Source organism: Nerophis lumbriciformis, linkage group LG16 (genome assembly GCF_033978685.3).
Source record: "Nerophis lumbriciformis linkage group LG16, RoL_Nlum_v2.1, whole genome shotgun sequence".
NCBI lineage: Eukaryota > Metazoa > Chordata > Actinopteri > Syngnathiformes > Syngnathidae > Nerophis > Nerophis lumbriciformis.
Genome location: NC_084563.2, coordinates 24,957,099 through 24,979,284, shown reverse-complemented (window position 1 = coordinate 24,979,284; position 22,186 = coordinate 24,957,099). Strand labels below are relative to the sequence as shown.

Genomic DNA, 22,186 nt, shown 5'->3' with positions numbered 1-22,186 from the left:
ATTCAGTTGAATATGCTACAAAGACAACATATTTGATGTTCAAACTGATAAACTTTTTTTTTTTTTTTACAAAAATCATTAACTTAAGAATTTGATGCCAGCAACACGTGACAAAGAAGTTGGGAAAGGTGGCAATAAATACTGATAAAGTTGAGGAATGCTCATCAAACACTTATTTGGAACATCCCACAGGTGAACAGGCTAATTGGGAACAGGTGGGTGCCATGATTGGGTATGAAGGTAGATTCCATGAAATGCTCAGTCATTCACAAACAAGGATGGGGCGAGGGTCACCACTTTGTCAACAAATGCGTGAGCAAATTGTTGAACAGTTTAAGAAAAACATTTTTCAACCAGCTATTGCAAGGAATTTAGGGATTTCACCATCTACGGTCAGTAAGATAATCAAAGGGTTCAGAGAATCTGGAGAAATCACTGCACGTAAGCAGCTAAGCCCGTGACCTTCGATCCCTCAGGCTGTACTGCATCAACAAGCGACATCAGTGTGTAAAGGATATCACCACATGGGCTCAGGAACACTTCAGAAACCCACTGTCAGTAACTACAGTTGGTCGATACATCTGTAAGTGCAAGTTAGAACTCTCCTATTCAAGGCGAAAACCGTCTATCAACAACACCCAGAAACGCTGTCGGCTTCGCTGGGCCTGAGCTCATCTAAGATGGACTGATGTACGTTATATACATTCACATCTACACATGTACATCTATATATATACAGTACATGTACATCTATATCTATATCTACACATATACACATCTATATCTACACATTTACACATCTATATCTACACATTTACACATATATATCTACACATGTACATCTATATCTAAACATACATCTATATCTACACATGTACATCTATATCTAAACATACATCTATATCTACACATATACATCTACATCTACACATATACATATTTATCTACTTATTTGCACATGTACATCTACATACCTTTATCTGAGAAATTTACACATCTATATCTACACATTTACATCTATATCTACACATATACATATTTATCTACACATTTACACATCTACATTATATCTACACATATACATCTTTACCTACACGTATACACATCGATATCTAAACATTATACAACTATATCTACACGTTTACATCTTTTTTTACACATATACACATCTACATCTAATACATCTATATCTCCACATTTACATCTTTATCTACACATCTATATCTACACGTATACATCTATATCTACACATATTCACATCAATATATACACGTATACATCTATATCTACACATATACACATCTATATCTACACATTTACACATCAATATATACACGTATACATCTATATCTAAACATATACACATCTATATCTAGACTTTTAAACATATATTTCTACACATCTATATCTCCACTTATACATCTATTTTTACACATATACACTTCTATATCTACTTATACATCTAAATCTACACATACATACATCTATATCTACACATATACATCTAATTCTACACATATACACATCTATATCTACACATATACATATATATCTACACATATACACATCTATATCTACACATATACATCTAAATCTACATACACATACATCTATATCTACACATATACATATATATCTACAAATATACATATATATCTACACGTATACACATCTATAACATTTACATTTGTTGTTTTTACATTACATTACAGTAAATTAATGAAACGATTCCACTGTTATTTTTATTGTAAAATTCAGGCCATTTTTTTTAACCGTGAAATATACAACCATTTTTACAAGGCATGACTAAAAATGGAAAAACTGTACCATTTATTTTTTACAGTAAAATTCTGACGGTTATTTTAGCCTAAAATTGACGTATTTATTATCACAGACAAGATGACAAAGTAAAGTCACATTTGTTGCCTAAAATGAAAGCAAGCTGCGATCTTTAAGGATGACAAAGTCGATCACACTACAGTCTTGACAGCTTTTATTACAAATAATTTTGAGGGTACAGTTTTTATCTCCAAATCCTTCATCTGTCAACTAAAAAGGATCTTTGCCGACTGACAGCAGCAGTTCTTGCAACACTTCCTCCTGCATGCACGCCTGCACCCACCATTATTATTATTGTGCTCTACGCCACATGATGACAAATGTTCACCAGAGCTGTATTTGTATATGAATAATGACATCCTTTTGGGGGATTAATCGCTTGAACTAAAGCATTAAATTTGACAGCCCTATGGTAAAAAAACGCCACAAAAAAATAGTTTTTGCAGTGTTGTTGCGCAAAAGACACATAAAGAGGAATAAACAATAATATCTATTTTAGAGAAAAAACAAAATCCCCCCCCCCCTAATAATAAAGGAGTTTAAAAATGATTTAAAATAAATATGTAAAATAGATTAATTCAAACAAAATGATTGTATAAATATGTATTGAACACTTTATTACAAATTATGCTAAATACATTAATTCAAATATATCATAGTATTTTTGTTTAATTTCTTTACATGTTTTGTTAATATTATTAGAAGGGTTCATTTTACACAGTTGTGTTTCAAATTAGTCAAAGGCTTTATTATTACTCATGCTGGTGTCAGATATACATATATACATATATACGTGTGTGTGTGTGTATATATATATATATATATATATACACATACATACATACATACATATACAGTATATAACATACATACATACATATATATACACATACATACATACAGTATATATATACACATACATACATACATACATACATTATATATATATATATATATATATATATATATATATATATATATATATATATATATATATATATATGTATGTATACACAGATAAATACACATATGCAGTATACCATGAAATATACCATGCAGTATACCAAGTAATATACCATGTAGTATACGATGCAGTATACCATTCAGTAAACAATGAGCTATACCATGCAGTATGTCATGTAATATATCATGTAGTCTGTCATGTAGTATACTATGCACTATACAACGCTACAATGGAGTATACGAGGCAGTATACCATGTAGTATACCATGTAGTATACCATGCAGGATACAATGCAACAATGTAGTATACCATGCAGTATACACAGCTACAATGTTGTATCACATGTGGTTTGCCAGTCACAATACAATGCAGTATACCATTCAGTATACCATGTAATATACAATGTAGTATACCATGTAGTACACTATGCACTATACAATTCTACAATACACTATACTATGTAGTACATCATTCAGTATACCATGTAGTACACAAATTGGTATACCATGCAGTATACAATGCATGTATACATTCAGTGCACCATTTGTTATACCGTGTAGTATATCATGTACTATACAATTCTATAATTTAGTATACCATGCAGTATACTATGTAATATACAAAGCAGTATACCATGTAGTACACCATGCAGTATACCATGTAGTATACCATGCAGTATACCATGTAGTATACCATGCAGCATACTATGCAGTATACCATGTAGTACACTATGTAGCATACCATGCAATATTACCATGTAGTTTACCACATAGTATACCATGTAATATACCATCTAGTATACCATGCAGTAATGTAATATACCATGCAATATACCACATAGTATACCATGTATACCATGAAGTATGCCATGTAGTATACCATGCATTATACCATGTAATATACCATGCCGTATACCATGCATTATACCATGTAGTATACCATGCAGTATACCATGCATTACACCATGTATACCATGTAGTATACCATGCAGTACACCATGCATTATACCATGTAGTATACCATGCATTACACCATGCATTATATCATGTATACCATGTAGCATACCATGTAGTATACTATGCAGTATACCATGCATTACACAATGCATTATACCATTCATGCCATGTAGTATACCATGTAGTATACCATGCATTATACCTTGTATACCATGTAGTATGTCATGTAGTATACCATGCATTACACCTTGCAGTATACCACGCAGTATACCATGTAGTACACCATTTAGTATGCCATGTAGTATACCATGCAGTATGCCATGGATTACACCCTGCATTATTCCATGTATACCATGTAGTACGCCATGTAGTATGCCATGTAGTACACCATGTAGTATGCCATGTAGTATGTCATGTTTTATACCATGTTTTATGCCATGTATTATATCATGTATACCATGTAGCATACCATGTAGTATACTATGCAGTATACCATGCATTACACCATGCATTATACCATGTATACCATGTAGTATATCATGTAGTATACCATGCAGTATACCATGCAATATACCATGCCGTTTACCATGCATTATACCATGCAGTATACCATGTATACCATGTAGTATATCATGTAGTATACCATGCAGTATACCATGCAATATACCATGCAGTTTACCATGCATTATACCATGCAGTATACCATGCAGTATACCATGTATACCATGTAGTATATCATGTAGTATACCATGCATTACACCTTGCATTATACCATGTAGTATACCATGCAGTATACCATGTAGCACACCATGTAGTATACCATGCAGTATGCCATGCATTACACCCTGCATTATTCCATGTATACCATGTAGCATACCATGTAGTACACCATGTTTTATGCCATGTTTTAGACCATGTGTTATAACATGTAGAGTACACCATGTAGTATGCCATGTTTTATACCATGTAGTACACCATGTAGTATGCCATGTAGTATGCCATGTTTTATACCATGTATTATACCATGTAGTACACCATGTAGTATGCCATGCAGGCAATGTAACTAATATATGAGGCAGCAGCTAAGTGTGACAAATGATGTTCTTCTTTATTAGCAGACAGGAGAAGCAGCATCGCCTGAAGACAAACATTCATCACAGCAGACAACCGCAGGCAAAGCCTTTGGGCAAACACACACACACACACACACACACACACACACACACACACACACACACGCACACACACACACACAATAATGTCTTAATTAGCATTTTTATTGCGTCAGAAAAAATGCTGATTGCACATGTTCTGTTCTATAAAGCCACAATATTAGGTGCAGCACACGCGAATGACGTCATCATAGAAAGTGTGACATCAGTTTAACGTTCATGTTCGCTACACTCGAAATATTAGGAATGTTGAGCTGAGGAAAGGAAAATCCGAATTTGCATAAAACGAAATATAGTTCAACATAAAACATAACTTGCTCATTTTGGTGAAAGTTCTGATGAAAGTTGAAAGTTTATTAAATATTGTTGCATTTGACATGCATTATTTTCACGCATTAACAAAAATTATAATTTTGAGTTGAAAAAAACCCAACAATAATTAGAGATGTCCGATAAATGCTTTAAAATGTAATACCTGAAATTATCGGTATCGTTTTTGGGTTGTTTTTTTGTTAGTTTTTTTATTAAATCAACATAAAAAAACACAAGATACACTTACAATTAGTGCACCAAACCAAAAAACCTCCCTCCCCCATTCACACTCGTTCACACAAAAGGGTTGTTTCTTCCTGTTATTAATATTCTGGTTCCTACATTATATATCAATATATATCAATACAGTCTGCAAGGGATACAGTCCATAAGCACACATGATTGTGCGTGCTGCTGGTCCACTAATAGTACTAACCTTTAACAGTTAATTTTACTAATTTTCATTAATTACTAGTTTCTATGTAACTGTTTTTATATTGTTTTACTTTCTTTTTTTTTCAAGAAAATGTTTTTAATTTATCTTATTTTATCTTTTTTTTTTTTAAAGGACCTTTGGTCCAAATTAGGCATAATATTGTGTTAATCCACGACTGTATATATCGGTATCGGTTAATATCGGTATCGGTAATTAAGAGTTGGACAATATCGGAATATCGGATATCGGCTGAAAGCCATTATCGGACATCCCTAATTATAATTATTATTAAATAATGATTATTATTGTTATCAATTCATAATCATTATTATTATTATTGATATTGTTTTACTTTCTTTTTTATTCGAGAAAATGTTTTTAATTAATTTATCTTATTTTATTTATTTATTTATTTTTAAAAGGACCTTATCTTCACCATACCTGGTTGTCCAAATTAGGCAAATCAGGCATTCCACGACTGTATATATCGGTATCGGTTGATATCTGTATCGGTAATTAAGAGTTGGACAATATCGGAATAACGGAAATCGGCAAAAAGCCATGATCGGACATCCCTAACAATAATCATCACAAAAAGACACACAATATACATATTAAAAACACAGCAGAATAATAAGATTTGTCATTTCTGCTCATTACGGTGAATTAATTATTTGTATTAATTAAAGTGCTGGGAAATCATTCCAACAATAACAAAACACGCCTGAATTACCCTCGCGTGCGCCGTCAGCGTTTATGAACATGATTATTATTTTGATGCACCTCTTCTATTTTTAATCTCGTCCGTTTTAATTGTTATTAATTTGCGCGTCATTGAAAATGATGACTTCAGATATGGACTTTGAGCACATTTTAATTACGCGCGCAAAGAGGCGTGAGCAACAGAGCAAACATTTACTGACGAGCTCTATTAAAAAAAACACGACATCATCATCGATGCATTCGGTGTTCGACAAAAGCGAAATAAGGCAACAATATCCCGCTGCGGAGGAGTTTATTGAACAAAAGTGAGACGCGTGTCGCGGTCCTTTTACAAAGCAGCCCATAATAATAAGTATGATAATAATAATAGGAGTGCAGCAGCAGGCCGAGCATGCGCACAATTGATTTTTATGCTTCCCCGCAGCAGAGACATATCTCCATTCGCGCCCAAAGTGAAATAAGTGCGTAATAAAACGGTGATATATTAAATTTGTTTTTTTCCCTCCCTCCTCCCCTCCGCGTGTCTGCTTTTATTATCGCTCATTTTTCATCTTTATTGAATTGAGGCCTGCACGTCGCGCATGTGCAGCGGAAGGTTAAATCATTTGTATCTATTATCTATCATCTATCTATTAGCCATCTATTTGTCCTCATTAACAGCTGACCATCACTTCCGGTCCATTTGCCACCCCTCAATCGATGACGTCGTGGATTTCTTTCTTTCTTTCTTTATTTATTTTTTGTCATTTTAATTTAGACCCAGGGGGATCCATATCACATAAGAAAAACATACAACGATAAAACCCCAAATTAAAAAAAATACAAGCAAAAATAAAATCAATTAAAACTTGCATATATATATATATATATATATATTTTTTTTTTTTGTTTGTTTTTTTTTTTTGTTTAAATAAATAAACAATATTCATTCTTGTGGAATGCTTTTACCAATAAAAAAAAAGGTATATACACTGTAAAAAAAAATAAAAAATAAAAAAAACTATTTTTATGGTTAATTTACTCTAAATTTCTACTGTAATTTTATTTAAAGTTAAAGTTAAAATTTAAAGTACCAATGATTGTCACACACACACTAGTTGTGGCGAAATTATTCTGTGCATTTGACCCATCACCCTTGATCACCCCCTGGGAGGTGAGGGGAGCACTGGGCAGCAGCGGTTGCCGCGCCCGGGAATCATTTTTGGTGATTTAACCCCCAATTCCAACCCATGATGCTGAGTGCCAAGCAGGGAGGTAATGGGTCCCATTTTTATAGTCTTTGGTATGACTAGGCCGGGGTTTGAACTCACAACCTACCGATCTCAGGGCGGACACTCTAACCACTAGGCCACTGAGTAGGTAAATGGTTTATAAAACTGTAGAATTGAAGATATTATCTGTAAATAAACAATCCGCCTGTTATTTTAAGTAATGTGCCAGTAATGACAAACTATGTATATTTCTATTTTTTTTTACAGAAAAATACCAAATTAATTATACATAGCATTTTCTGTTTTCTTAAATTACTTTCAAATTCATGTAAAAAAAACTACAGTAATTATCTTTCATTAAATGTGTAGCTTGTTATATAAAAGTCTATGTCCATACTAACAATTAGGGATGTCCGATAATGGCTTTCTGCCGATATCCGATATGTTGTCCAACTCTTAATTACCGATACCGATATCAACCAATACCGATATATACGGTCGTGGAATTAACACAATATTATGCCTAATTTGGACCAAAGGTCCTTTTTAAAAAAATAAAATAAGATAAATAAATTAAAAACATTTTCTTGAATAAAAAAGAAAGTAAAACAATATAAAAACAGTTACATATAAACTAGTAATTAATGAAAATGAGTAAAATTAACTGTTAAAGGTTAGTACTATTAGTGGACCAGCAGCACGCACAATCATGTGTGCTTACGGACTGTATCCCTTGCAGACTGTATTGATATATATTGATATATAATGTAGGAACCAGAATATTAACAACAACAAAAAAACGATACTGATTAAAAAAAACAGATACCGATAATTTATGATATTTTAGAGCATTTATCGGCCAATAATATCGGCAGGCCGATATTATCGGACATCTCGCTCTAACAATCTAACTGTAGAATACAGGTATTTTTCTGCAGAACTGTTTGCATCGTCACTTTATTAAAGGTGGTTGATTTTAACAATTCAGAAAGAATCTGTAAAATAATGGTATTTTTCTGTGGAACTGCCAGCATTGTCACTTCATTAAAGGTGTTTGATCGTAATAATTTGGAAAAACTCTGTAGAATAAAGTTATTTTTCTGCAGAACTGTTTGCATCGTCACTTTACTAAAGGTGGTTGATCTTAATAATTTAGTAAAAATCTGTAAAATTACGATATTTTTCCGCAAAACGTTTCATGAAAATTTCTGTAAATAAGTTTTTGATCATTATTTGGTTTACAATGTTTTACTTAAATTTTTTTTTTTTTTCGTTTGGCAGCCGTAGATGACCGTTTTTTTCCAGAAATTTTTTTTACAGTGTAGATATATATTTTCTTCACTTCCGTATGAATGACGTCACGAGGAAAGACGCCTCCATCGCGGTATACCGGCCTACATACATACACACACTGATACAGTACTTATAGAAATCGCGGTAAATAAATAATATATCTGTATACAGCCAGTGTACATTAACAAGAATAACTGCTTTTCTGTTGTTATCATTAACTATTTTAGTCATGTTTTTTCATAGCACCAAAAAAAATAATTTTTAAATACGTTTTCTCAATTGTTTTTGTTATACTGATTATCATTATTAAATAATGATTATTATTGTTATCAATTCATAATCATTATTAAATAATGTGTCATAATAATACTGTACACAACATAATAAAGTAGCATTTATGGGTTCATCAGGGCATCACTTCCGGTTACAAAATATGCATAATGGCAGGTTGATTGCATGTTTTAAATTATGTTTCATTACTGCATTATTAATCATGTTTTTATAGCCCACAATGGAAAAAAACTTAAATAAAAGTATTTTAAAATTGTTTTATAATCATGTATTATAATAATGATATGTATTATTAAATATGAATAATTATGTTTTGATCATATTAATACTGTAATACACAATGTAATAAAGTAGCTATTATGGGTTCGTCAGGCGTCACTTCCGGTTACACAATATACATCTTGGCAGCTAATAGATATTATTAAATTATTATTTTATAGATAATAATAATATATTATGTTCATCAGGCGTCACTTCCGGTTACAAAATATACATCTCGGCAGGTAATATATATTATTAAATCATTAGTTTATCGATTATAATAATACTGTAATAAACAATATATTTATGCGTTCATCAGGCATCACTTCCGGTCACAAAATATGCATCTGGGTAATAAATATTGTTAAATAATTATTATTTTCGATGAAATAATGCCGTTATAAACAATATATGAACGAGTTCATCAGGGGTCACTTCCGGTTACAAAATATGCACCTGGGTAATAAAGATCATTAAATAACTATTATTTTCAATGATAATACTGTAATAAACAATATGTTTATGGGTTCATCAGGCATCACGTCCGGTTGCAAAATATACACCTGGGTAATAAATATTAATTAATTTGTTTATTTTCGATGGATAATACTGTTCTAAATATATTTATGAGTTTATCAGACGTCGCTTCCGGTTACAAATAATACATTTTGGTAATAAATATTATTAGATCATTACTATTTTCGATGAAATAATACTGTTCTAAACAATATATTTATGAGTTTATAAGGCGTCACTTCCGGTTACAAAATATGCATATGGGTAATAAATATTATAAAATAGTTATTACTTTCGATGAAATAATACTGTTATAAACAATATATGTATGAGTTCATCAGGCATCATTTCTGGTTACAAAATATACATCTGGGTAAAAAAAATATCATTAAAATTATTACTATTTTCGATTAAATAAAACTGTTCTAAACAATATATTTATGAGTTTATCAGGTGTCACTTCCGGTTACAAAATATGCATCTGGGTAATATATATTATTAAATAAATATTATTTTCGATGATAATACAGTACTTAACAATATATGTATGCGTTCATTAGGCGTCGCTTCCGGTTACAAAATAATATATAATAAATATGATTAAATAATTACTATTTTTGATGAACTAATACTGTTAAAAACAATATAAGAGTTCATCGGGCGTCACTTCCGGTTAAAAAATATGCATCTGGGTCATAAATATTATTAATTAATTATTACTTTCGATAATACTATTCTAAACAATATACGTTCATTAGGCGTCAATTCTGGTTACAAAATAAACATCCTGGCAGGTAAAAAATATTATTAAATTAATTATTACTATCGATAATAATAAATACTATATGATAAAGTAGCGTTCATGAATTAATCAGGCGTCACTTCCGGTTACCAATATTGTCAGGTATTTGATTGATTGCATGTTTTTCATTATTTTTGTAATTATGGACCAAGCACTTCCTGTCAGTTTAGGGTGTGTTACGTCACCAGATAATAAATAAAACAACATAATCGATCAAACTTCAATAATAATATTTTGTGTGGATGAAAAAATGCTCAAAATTGGTTGATGCTATTTTCGTTGCGCGGTGAGGCAGAAAAGAGGCGCTGTACCTTTAAGAGACGTGCAGCAGGATGAAGAAGAGGAGGATGAGGACAAGGAGGAGGGTTTCTTCTCACCTGCACTTGAACGCAACACAAGTTTCCTGGCTGGCTTGTAATAAACAAAAGTCCTGACTTATGCGCACCGGGTCATGGTTTGCTTTTCCGGGGCTGGTCGGTCTCTGGTCCTGGTCCTGGTCCTGGTTCTGCAGCATCCATTCAGGACCTATGCAGGCTCTCGGCGGGAGCTGCTGGGATTCGGATCACTAAAGTGTCGGTGCTTGGCGCTCCAAAATGGAATATGCCGTCTCCTAGAGACCCGGCCATGAAGGCACCATGTCGGATCTGTGACGCACTGGACATGCGTGAAATAGTTTGAAGAGAACATTTTGGTCATTATTACTAGCAGAAAGAATCGAATCATTATGGAGCACACCGGCATCGAGGAGGTGAACCAGACGCACCACGAACCCATCAGCTTTGGGATCGACCAGATCCTCAACAGCTCGGACCAGTCCATCGGCTGCTTGCTCCCCAACAGGACCGGGGAGGCGGACTACTCCCTGGCCGCCTCCAACGTCTACGGCAACGGCTACAACGGCGTCTACAACCCGGCCTGTTCCATGGGCCTCCCGGGCTCCTACAACGTCAACATGAACATGAACGTCAGCATGAACATGAACGTCAACGTCAACTCGGCTGGGGCCGGCGGGGTCATCCGGGTGCCTGCGCACAGGCCCATGCCGCCCCCGCCGGCGCCCGCCGCCGCCGCGCAGCCCTCCGCGCACCCGGTCCCCGGCATGGGGCCCATGGGCAACGGCAACTTCACCTTCCCCTGGATGGAGAGCAGCAGGAGGTTCGCCAAGGACAGACTAACAGGTAAATAGCAGGAAAATGAAACATTTCAATAATAAAACCACATATTTATGCATATTTAATTACGCATCTAACTGCAATGTGACGCACATAAAATACACCTCAACTTTTTTTTTTTTTTGGCATTGTGGTGCATATAAAATCTTTAAAATATATTTTTAAATACATTGACCTAAATGTGATGCTTATAAAACATAAAAAATAAATAAATACAAAAAAAGAATCAAAAAACTCAATAAAACCATAAACCCTTTTCCTGGATTGAGATGCATTTAAAAAGCGTAAAAAAAACCGTTAAAAAAAATGAAATTTTTTTTGTGATGCAAAAGTAAAAATAAAATAAAATAAATTTTAAAAAAAGATAGATAAAAAAATGCATATAAAAACCTTACATATAATAAAAACAACATTGAACTGCAATATGATGCATATAGTGTAGAAAATGTGTTAAAAAGCTTAAAGTATCTGCAATGTGACGCATATAAAATAGACTTAAAAACTATTTTGCATTGTGATGCATATAAAATCTTTAAAATATATCTTTAAATACATTGACCTAAATGTGATGCTTAAAAAACGTAAAAACAAAAAAAAATCCAAAAACTAAATAAAACCATAAAATATTTTCCTGCATTGCGATGCATTTAAAAAGCGTAAAAAAACGTAAAAAAAAGGAAAAACAATGTGATGCAAACGTAAAAATGGGAAAAAAAGATAGATTAAAAAAATGCATATAAAAACCTTACAAATAATAAAAACAACATTGAACTGCAATATGATGCATATAGTGTAGAAAATGTGTTAAAAAGCTAAAAGTATCTGCAATGTGACGCATATAAAATACACCTCAACTTTTTTTTTTTTGCATTGTGATGCATATGAAATCTTTAAAATATATGTTTAAATACATTGACCTAAATGTGATGCTTAAAAAACGTACAAAAATAAAAAATAAAATAAACTAAACTAAATAAAACCATAAACCCTTTTCCTGCATTGCACTGCATTTAAAAAGCGTAAAAAAACAAACAAAAAAAACAATGTGATGCAAACGTAAAAATGTAAAAAAAAAAAAAAAAGATAGATTAAAAAAAATGCATATAAAAACCTTACATGCAATAAAAACAACATTGCTGTATACTGTAGAAACTGTATACATGTTAAAAAGTATCTGCAATGTCATGCACAGAAAAAAATAAAATATTAAAAAACTACATTTACCTGCAATGTGTCAGATATAAAATACTCAACTTTTGTTTTGTTTTTTGCATTGTGATGCATATAAAATGGTAATATATAAGTAGCATATAAAAAGGTAAAAACAATGAAAAACACTGTGATGCAAACGTAAGAATGTAAAAAAAAAAAAGATAGATAAAAAAACATGCATTGTGATACATATAACAAAAACAACATTTAACTGCAATATGATGCAGCAACCCCCCCCCCCCCCCGCGACCCCAAAAGGGACAAACGGTAAAAAATGGAATGATGATGCATATAGTGTAGAAAATGCATGTTAAAAAGCTTGAAGTATCTGCAATGCACCTCAACTTCTTCTTTTTTTTGCATTATGATGCATATAAAATCTTTAAAATATATCTTTAAATACATTGACCTAAATGTGATGCGTAAAAAACGTTTAAAAAAAATAATTCACAAACTAAATAATAAAGCCTTTTCCTGCATTGTGAAGCATTAAAAAAAAAAAAAAAAAAAAAAAAAAAAAAAAAAAAAAAGCTTACTGCATTCCTCTGCAATGTAACGCATAAAAACGTCAAACAATTTAAAACATTGCGATACAAACTTAAAAATGTAAAAATAAAAAATAAAAAATAGATAAAAAAGATGCATATAAAAACCTTACATGTAATAAAAACAACATTGAACTGCAATATACTGGAGAAAATGTGTTAAAAAGCTAAAAGTATCTGCAATGTGACGCATATAAAATACACCTCAACTTTGTGATTCATATAAAATTAGTAAAAAATATATTTAAATACATCGACCTAAATGCGATGCTTAAAAAACGTAAAACAAAATCAATCCAAAAACTAAATTGACCTGCAATTCGATGGACACATAAAACCTTTTCCTGCATTGTGATGCATTTAAAAGATTATTGCATTCCTCTGCAATGTAACACATTAAAACGTAAAAATGAAAAACATTTTGATGCGAACGTAAAAATAAAAAAATAAAAATGTCTTTAAAAACTTTGCATATAATAAAAACAACATTGAACTGCAATATACTGTAGAAAATGTATACATGTTAAAAAGCTAAAAGTATCTGCAATGTGATGGACATAAAAAACATCAAATATTAAAAAACAACATTTACCTGCACGTGAGGCTTATAAAACCTCATATTTGGAAAAAAAAAAAAACTAAATCGACCTGCAAAGCGATGCACACACACTAAAAAATGTTGGGTTAAAAAATAACCCAATTTCAACCCAACTGCTGCATGGTTCAGAAAAGGACCAACCCCTTATTTGAGTTATTTTAACTCAACATTTTGGGTCAATTTCTTAAACCAAACTTTTAACTAAAACGTTGAGTTATGATAACTAAATGTTGGGTTATTCCCAACCAAATTATTGGGTTCAAGTATTTAACCCAAAAGTTGAGTTATGCAAACTCAATGTTGGGTTGGAGAAAAAAAGGTTGTAAATAATGTTAATGAGATTAATACACAATTAAATTCATTTCAGGAAAAAAGTACCTTTTTATTTAAAAAGAAAAACGAAAAAAAAGCAACCCAAAAATGGTTCATAGTTTTGAAAATCCAGAAATTTAGTTAAAATATCCTTGTAACCCAAAAAATGGATTGCTATTCATAAAAATAACTCAACATTGGCAACTCATAAATTGGGTTATCAAAATAACCCAGCATTTTTTGGGTGTGCACATAAAACATTTAAATTATTTTAAAAAACCGACATTTTCCTGTATTGTGATGCATATATGTAACAATAATAAAAACAACAACATTGTGACGCGTATTAAAAAAAGGTACAAATAACATTTCAATGCAATGTCATTCACATAAGCTTGAAAAAAAAATACCTGCAATGTGATACAAACGTAAACAAGCCATGAAAACATGTTTACTTGCACTGTGGTGCATAAAAAAGCCTTAGATATTTAAACGTACACATATTGAAAAACATTATAGCCTAATTTTAAAAATAATAAACATTCACTTGCATATAAGCACCTTACAAGAATGAAAACAACAATTAAGTGCAATATAAAGCAAATAAACGTATTGAAAAAGAACAGTAAGTAAGTACATTTACTTGCATTGTGATGCACATTAAAGTCTTTAAAATGTTTAAAAAAAAAAAAAAAAAAAAGGCAAATAAATGTTTTTTGTTGCATTTGTTTGGTTATATTTATTTAATACATTTGGAGTTAGTTTATAAGAAATACTGTAAATGTGGATCACAAGACTATTTCACTTGCAGGAAAACAATTAAAACATCATTTATTGCAGAAGCCTTTAATCATTTGAATGTTTATACATCATTATTTTTAACGTGATTGTATTTTTTTTATGATACCATTTTTGTACATTTTTATATATTTTGATTACATGTCATTTCGATGAAGACGCCGCCAAAAAATGATTTTAAGAACAATTTATTATGAAATCAAGAAGGAAATGCAAATAAATGTAATATCGAGAAAAAAACATAATTATTGCCTACAGAACTGTTAATTAGGTCAAATGTTCACATGAAATGTGCATATTACTGCAGTATTACTTCCCGCATTGTGATGAATACTATAATGACAATGTTGCGTGACATTTTTAAGCAGCATCAGGCACTCAATAATAATGTGTTGTTGTTTTTTTAAGAAACACAAAAACACAACTTTTTATAATTTTGCTAAGAAAATAAGGTCATTTCTTTTCTTTTCTTTTTTGAAGTCGGACTTTCATTAGAATGACGTGTGCGTGTCACGTGACTTCACGTTTATGAAGATGAAAATGAAGATCATACACCCCCACACCCACCCCCTCATAAAATATTGAATAGTGAGTGCTGCTATATTAGAAATTAAGAGGCAAGGTCCATCCATCCATCTATTTTCTACCGCTTGTCCCTTTCGGGGTCGCGGGGGGTGCTGGAGCCTATCGTGTGTGTGTGTGTGTGTGTGTGTGTGTGTGTGTATAAATATATATATATATATATATATATATATATATATATATATATATATATACAGATGATGTACAATATACAGTTTAATTTAATGTATGTTTATTATAATGTGTATATATTTATTTATATTTCCGTCACACATTTTGTAGTTTATTGCACGTCTTTAAACAATATTTCAGCCTGCATATAATTGCTAATCAAAAAGCAATTGAAAAATAATTGCTATGTGCATAAAATACAAACCTGCTAATAATTATTAAATTAATTACATATTGTAAAATATTTTCTAAATATTCATATATTCATACAAAAATATTACTAAATAAATACAATTAAAAAGAGGACCCATATTAAACGAGAAAGCAGATATGTATTTGAAATATTCGCTTGCAAATATATATTTTTCAATGAAACGTCACTTACGCATAATAAAGTACAACATTAAATTATACTATACATCATGAACACATTTATGTTCGTGCGTGTTTTTATTCCACGCTCATCGCGAGTCCAATATGTCCCCAAATAATGAGACAATGGCGTGACAATAAACCGACGACGTTACAAGGTTGTAAGAAATAAATGTATGTTCATGTTCTATTTCAATATCCCCTTTAGAATCCTTCACGGGTGTATTTATTAGATTGGCTAAAAGGTAATATCCGCAGTGGGGGAGAGCGGCCCTGTCACGCAGACTGTTATGAAGCACGCGTGATTTTATTGCAGCCCCACTTATTCTCCGAGGTGACATTTGCTCTCCTCGTATGCTAAATCCTCCTTTCTTTTTACATCCTCTTTTTTTATAGGACGATATTTGAAGCGGCGTCTTCTTTGAATTGGACGTTTGCTGATTGGATCAACATTTAAGAGATCGTTTATTTTGCGTTTAGAGGAATGAGTGCTCATCTTTATGGATTGAGCTTTTTTTTTTTTGCAGAAATACAAAGGGTGTTAAATATGGAGGGAAATTACTGCCCAAACTCCACAAACATGTTTGTAATCACACCCAATGATTCGCAAGTTAAAAAAAAAAAATAATAATTCTGCGAGTAAAAAAAAAAACGATTTTCATTCGCAAGCATAAAAAACAAATTTTTTCAATTAAAAAAAAAAACATTCGCAATTGTAAAAACACTTTTCTTCAATTAAAAAAACAATTCGCAAGTATGAAAACAATTTCTCCAAGTAAAACATATTTTTTTGCCGGTAAAATAACCAATTGCATGCATAAAAACACGATAATATATATATATATATATATATATATATATATATATATATATATATATATATATATTTATATATATATATATATATATATATATTTTTTTTTTTTTCAGCCAGTTAAAAAAAAAACGATTTTCATTCGCAAGCAAAAAAAAAACACCTTTCTTCAATAAAAAAAAAAGATTTGCAATTGTATAAACACTTTTCTTCAATTAAAAAAACTATTCGCAATAAAAACAACAATTTGTCCGGAAAAAAAAAATGTTTAGCCAGTAAAATAACTATTTGCAGGCATAAAAACACGATTTAAAAAACCCAAACTATTTTCAGCCAGTTAAAAAAAACGATTTTCATTCGCAGGCATAAAAAACACCTTCCTTCAATAAAAATAAAAAAAATAAAACGATTCGCAATTGTAAAAACACTTTTCTTCAATTAAAAAAACAATTCGCAAGTATGAAAACAATTTCTCCAAGTAAAACATATTTTTTGCCAGTAAAATAACCCTTTGCAAGCATAAAAACACGATTTTACAAAACCCAAAGTATTTTCAGCCAGTTAAAATAAACTATTTTCATTCGCAAGCAAAAAAAACACTTTTCTTCAATAAAAAAAAAAGATTTGCAATTGTAAAACAATTTTCTTCACATAAAAAAACGATTTGCAAGTACAAAAACATTGTTCTTCAATAAAAAAAAGTGCAATTGTAAAAACACCTTTCTTCAATTAAAAAACAATTCGCAAGTATAAAAACAATTTCTCCAAGTAAAAGACATTTTTTGCCAGTAAAATAACCATTTGCAAGCATAAAAACACGATTTTAAAAAAACTAACTATTTTCAGCCAGTTAAAAAAACGATTTTCATTCGCAAGCATAAAAACACATTTCTTCAATAAATAAAAAAAACGAAATTGTAAAAACTTTTTTTTCACATAAAAAAACGATTTGCAAGTACAAAAACATTGTTTTTCAATTTAAAAAAAAAGTACAATTGTAAAAACAATTTTCTTCAATTAAAAAAAAAGATTTGCAAGTATAAAACAATTTACAGTTTAATGTATGTTTATTATCATGTGTATATATTTATTTTTATTTCCGTCACACATTTTGTAGTTTATTGCACGTCTTTAAACAATATTTCAGCCTGCATGTTAGAATTACTCATCATAAAGCAATTGAAAAATATTTGCTATATGCATAAAATACAACCATGCTATTAATTATTAAATTATTTACATATTTTCTAAATATTCATTTAAATAAAAATACCATATATACATCCATCCATTTTCTACCGCTTATTCCCTTCGGGGTCGCGGGGGGTGCTGGAGCCTATCTCAGCTACAATCGGGCGGAAGGCAGGGTACACCCTGGACAAGTCGCCACCTCATCGCAGGGCCAACACAGATAGACAGACAACATTCACACTCACATCCACACACTAGGGCCAATTTAGTGTTGCCAATCAACCTATCCCCAGGTGCATGTCTTTATATATATATATATATATATATATATATATATATATATATATATATATATATATATATATATGTATTTGTTAGGTCAGTAGAAAATACGGAGGCTATTTCATCCCTATAAGCCTGTTTCGCAGGTTTCCCTGCTCTTCAGGGGATTTTGTGTAAACCTCCGTATTTTTTCCTGACCTAATGAATATTCCGCTCCACCCCGGAATTGAGCACTTTCTAACGGATAAATTACAGTAACCTCGCCTATATATATATATATATATATATATATATATATATATATATATATGTGTGTGTGTATACATATATATATATATATAGTGTGTGTATATATAGAGAGAGAATATAGAATATAAATATACATATATATACATATATGTATATACATATACATATATGTATATACATATACATATATGTATATACATATACATATATGTATATACATATACATATATGTATATAGGGACGGCGTGGCGCAGTGGGAGAGCGGCCGTGCGTAACCCAAGGGTCCCTGGTTCAATCCCCACCTAGTACCAACCTCGTCATGTCCGTTGTGTCCTGAGCAAGACACTTCACCCTTGCTCCTGATGGGTGCTGGTTAGCGCCTTGCATGGCAGCTCCCTCCATCAGTGTGTGAATGTGTGTGTGAATGGGTAAATGTGGAAGTAGTGTCAAAGCGCTTTGAGTACCTTGAAGGTAGAAAAGCGCTATACAAGTACAACCCATTTATCATTTATCATTATCATTTATATACATATACATATACGTATATATATATATATATATATATATATATATATATATATATATATATATATATATATATATATATATACACACACACATAGCCTATACATACATATGTGTACATATTATATTAATATAATGGATACATAATTCAAATAATTGGATATTAAGAGTATGTGAAAGTTGGACTTCTACCTTGTTTACTTACGTGACGACCTCCCTAAAGTTTTGTCACCAGTCAGAAATATCAAGCAACTAAAATGCGCAAACATGGATAAGTGTGGAGAGCGTTTTGCATTTTTCCCATCATGCACTGTAATGGATTTAAATGGGTGTAATTTAGATTTTTTTTTTTATGGCGATTGGACGTATTTTATAATGTCAGTCAGAGTCTGTTGGCATTTTGAGTTGGTTGGATTTAAAAAAAAAATGTTGCACCATGACTAAGGAAGGTTGTTTGCATTGGGTCATATAAGTAAATGCTGCACACAATAGACAAACAGAATTCTTTTACTGACGCACTGATGTATGTACTGGTATTTATTAGGGCTGTGAATCTTTGGGCACCACATGATTCAATCCGATTCAATTCTTGGGGATAACGTTTCGATTCAAACCGATTCTCGATCCAAAATCAATACTTTTTTTAAACAACATTGGCTGCCAGTTCTATGATTAACTGCATTCTTCTATGATTAACTGCATTATTCCATAAAATAGACAAACAGCTCTGATACATGTGTAGATAACAATATACAATCCGATTCGATTCTTGCGGATAACATTTCGATTCAAATCGATTCTAAATCCAAATCCATACTTTTTTTTTTTTAACAACATTGGGTGCCAGTTCTATGATTAACTGCATTCCTCCATAAAACAGCTCGGATACAGGTTTAGATTACCCAAAAGAAAAATGGTTTTGTTGAATAAAATTCTACCCAAACATTCAATAAAGTCAAATACTAATAAGGCAACAAGAGAAGTACAAGTCTGGACAGGACAGATTAGAAAAAGTTAATCAAATATAGATTGAATTTTTTATGGTGATTGGACGTATTTAATAATGTCCACCAAGTTCAGTGTCTGTCAGTCAGTGACCATGTCTGTTGACATTTTGAGTTGTTTGGATATTTAAAAAAAAATGTTGCACTATGACTAAGGAAGGTTGTTTGCATTGGGTCATACAAGTACATGCTGCACATCTATGAACTCAAAAATAGTCATTGACCAGGAAAAACTGACGTTGACTCCTAAATGGCGACTGAATGGCAACACCAAATTTGTTAGACTTTATCCAAGACTCATGATATCTCTCAGGCCAAATAGAAAACATTGCGGTCCGTAGTTTGGACACCCCTGGCTTACTCAGTTTTTTTACTGATGTATGTACTGGTATTTATTAGGGCTGTGAATCTTTGGGCACCACATGATTCAATCTGATTCGATTCTTGGGGGTAACGTTTCGATTCAAACCGATTCTCGATTCAAAATCAATACTTTTTTTAAACAACATTGGGTGCCAGTTCTATGATTAACTACAGTCCTCCATAAAACAGCTTGGATTACCCAAAATAAAACAGTTTTTGTTGAATAAAATTCTACCCGAACATTCAATAAAGTCAAATACAAATAAGGCAACAAGAGAAGTACAAGTCTGGACAGGACAGATTAGAAAAATTAAATTGAATTTAGATTACATTTTTTATGGTGATTTTATTATTAGTATTTTATAATGTCCACCAAGTTCAGTGTCTGTCAGTCAGTGACCATGTCTGTTGACATTTTGAGTTGGTTAGATTTAAAAAAAAAAAAAAAGTTTTTTGCACTATGACTAAGGAAGGTTGTTTGCATTGGGTCATATAGTACATGCTGCACATCTATGAACTCAATATTAGTCATTGACCAGGAAAAACTCACGTTGACTCTTAGATGGTGACTAAATGGCAACAACAAATATGTTGGACTTTATCCGAGACTCATGATATCTCACAGGCCAAATAGAAAACATTGCGGTCTGATGCAGATTTTACGGTAGAGAAAACTGGCAGTTCGGTCAGCAAAATCCTACCTTCAAAATAAAAGAGATAGCATTTTTCCTTTACTGTCATGCACTGTAACAACAGTTTAAAAAAAAAACTGGCAGCTAAGTCGCCAGAATTTTATTTTGAAAATAACATTGGTATTGCTTTTTAATTTACAGTAATGTACTGTGAAAACGACAACTATAGATTTTACGGTAAAAAACAAACAAACTGGCAGCTTGATCATCGGAATTTTACCGTAAAAATAAAAGTGGTACCGTTTGTTCTATTTTTTAGCGGTCGTATATTTTACGGTAAAAATAAAAAACTGGCATTAAATCGCCTGAATTTTACTGTACAAATAACAGTGGTAGTGTTTTTCCATTTACAGTAATGTACTGTGAAAACGACTACTGTAGTTATTGATTCAAACCGATTCTCGATTCAAAATCACTACCTTTTTTTAACAACATTGGCTGCCAGTTCTATGATTAACTGCATTCCTCCATAAAACAGATTGGACACATGTTTAGATTACATAAAAGAAAACAGTTTTTTTTAATAAAA

At 31.6% G+C, this 22,186-nt stretch overlaps 1 protein-coding gene and 1 long non-coding RNA gene across 4 annotated transcripts in view; one reads left to right on the top strand and one right to left on the bottom strand.

The window, feature by feature from the left end:
* Positions 1 to 4,856: 4,856 nt before the first annotated feature.
* LOC133617403 (uncharacterized) overlaps positions 4,857 to 22,186 on the bottom strand; it is an 88,973-nt gene continuing 71,643 nt past the window's right edge. Inside the window, exons 3-5 of the long non-coding RNA XR_009817003.2 lie at positions 11,539 to 11,714; positions 11,087 to 11,429; positions 4,857 to 4,938 (exon numbers count right to left, since the gene is read on the bottom strand). This is a non-coding gene — a long non-coding RNA (uncharacterized lncRNA). The remainder of the gene's footprint in view (positions 4,939 to 11,086; positions 11,430 to 11,538; positions 11,715 to 22,186) is intronic.
* The window catches only part of tlx2 (T cell leukemia homeobox 2), a 46,022-nt gene continuing 35,235 nt past the window's right edge, over positions 11,400 to 22,186 (top strand). For all 3 annotated transcript variants that reach the window (XM_061977343.2, XM_061977342.2, XM_061977341.2), the window contains exon 1: positions 11,400 to 11,953. In XM_061977343.2, the coding sequence (XP_061833327.2) occupies positions 11,500 to 11,953 (454 nt within the window). In that variant the 5' untranslated portion in view covers positions 11,400 to 11,499. The remainder of the gene's footprint in view (positions 11,954 to 22,186) is intronic.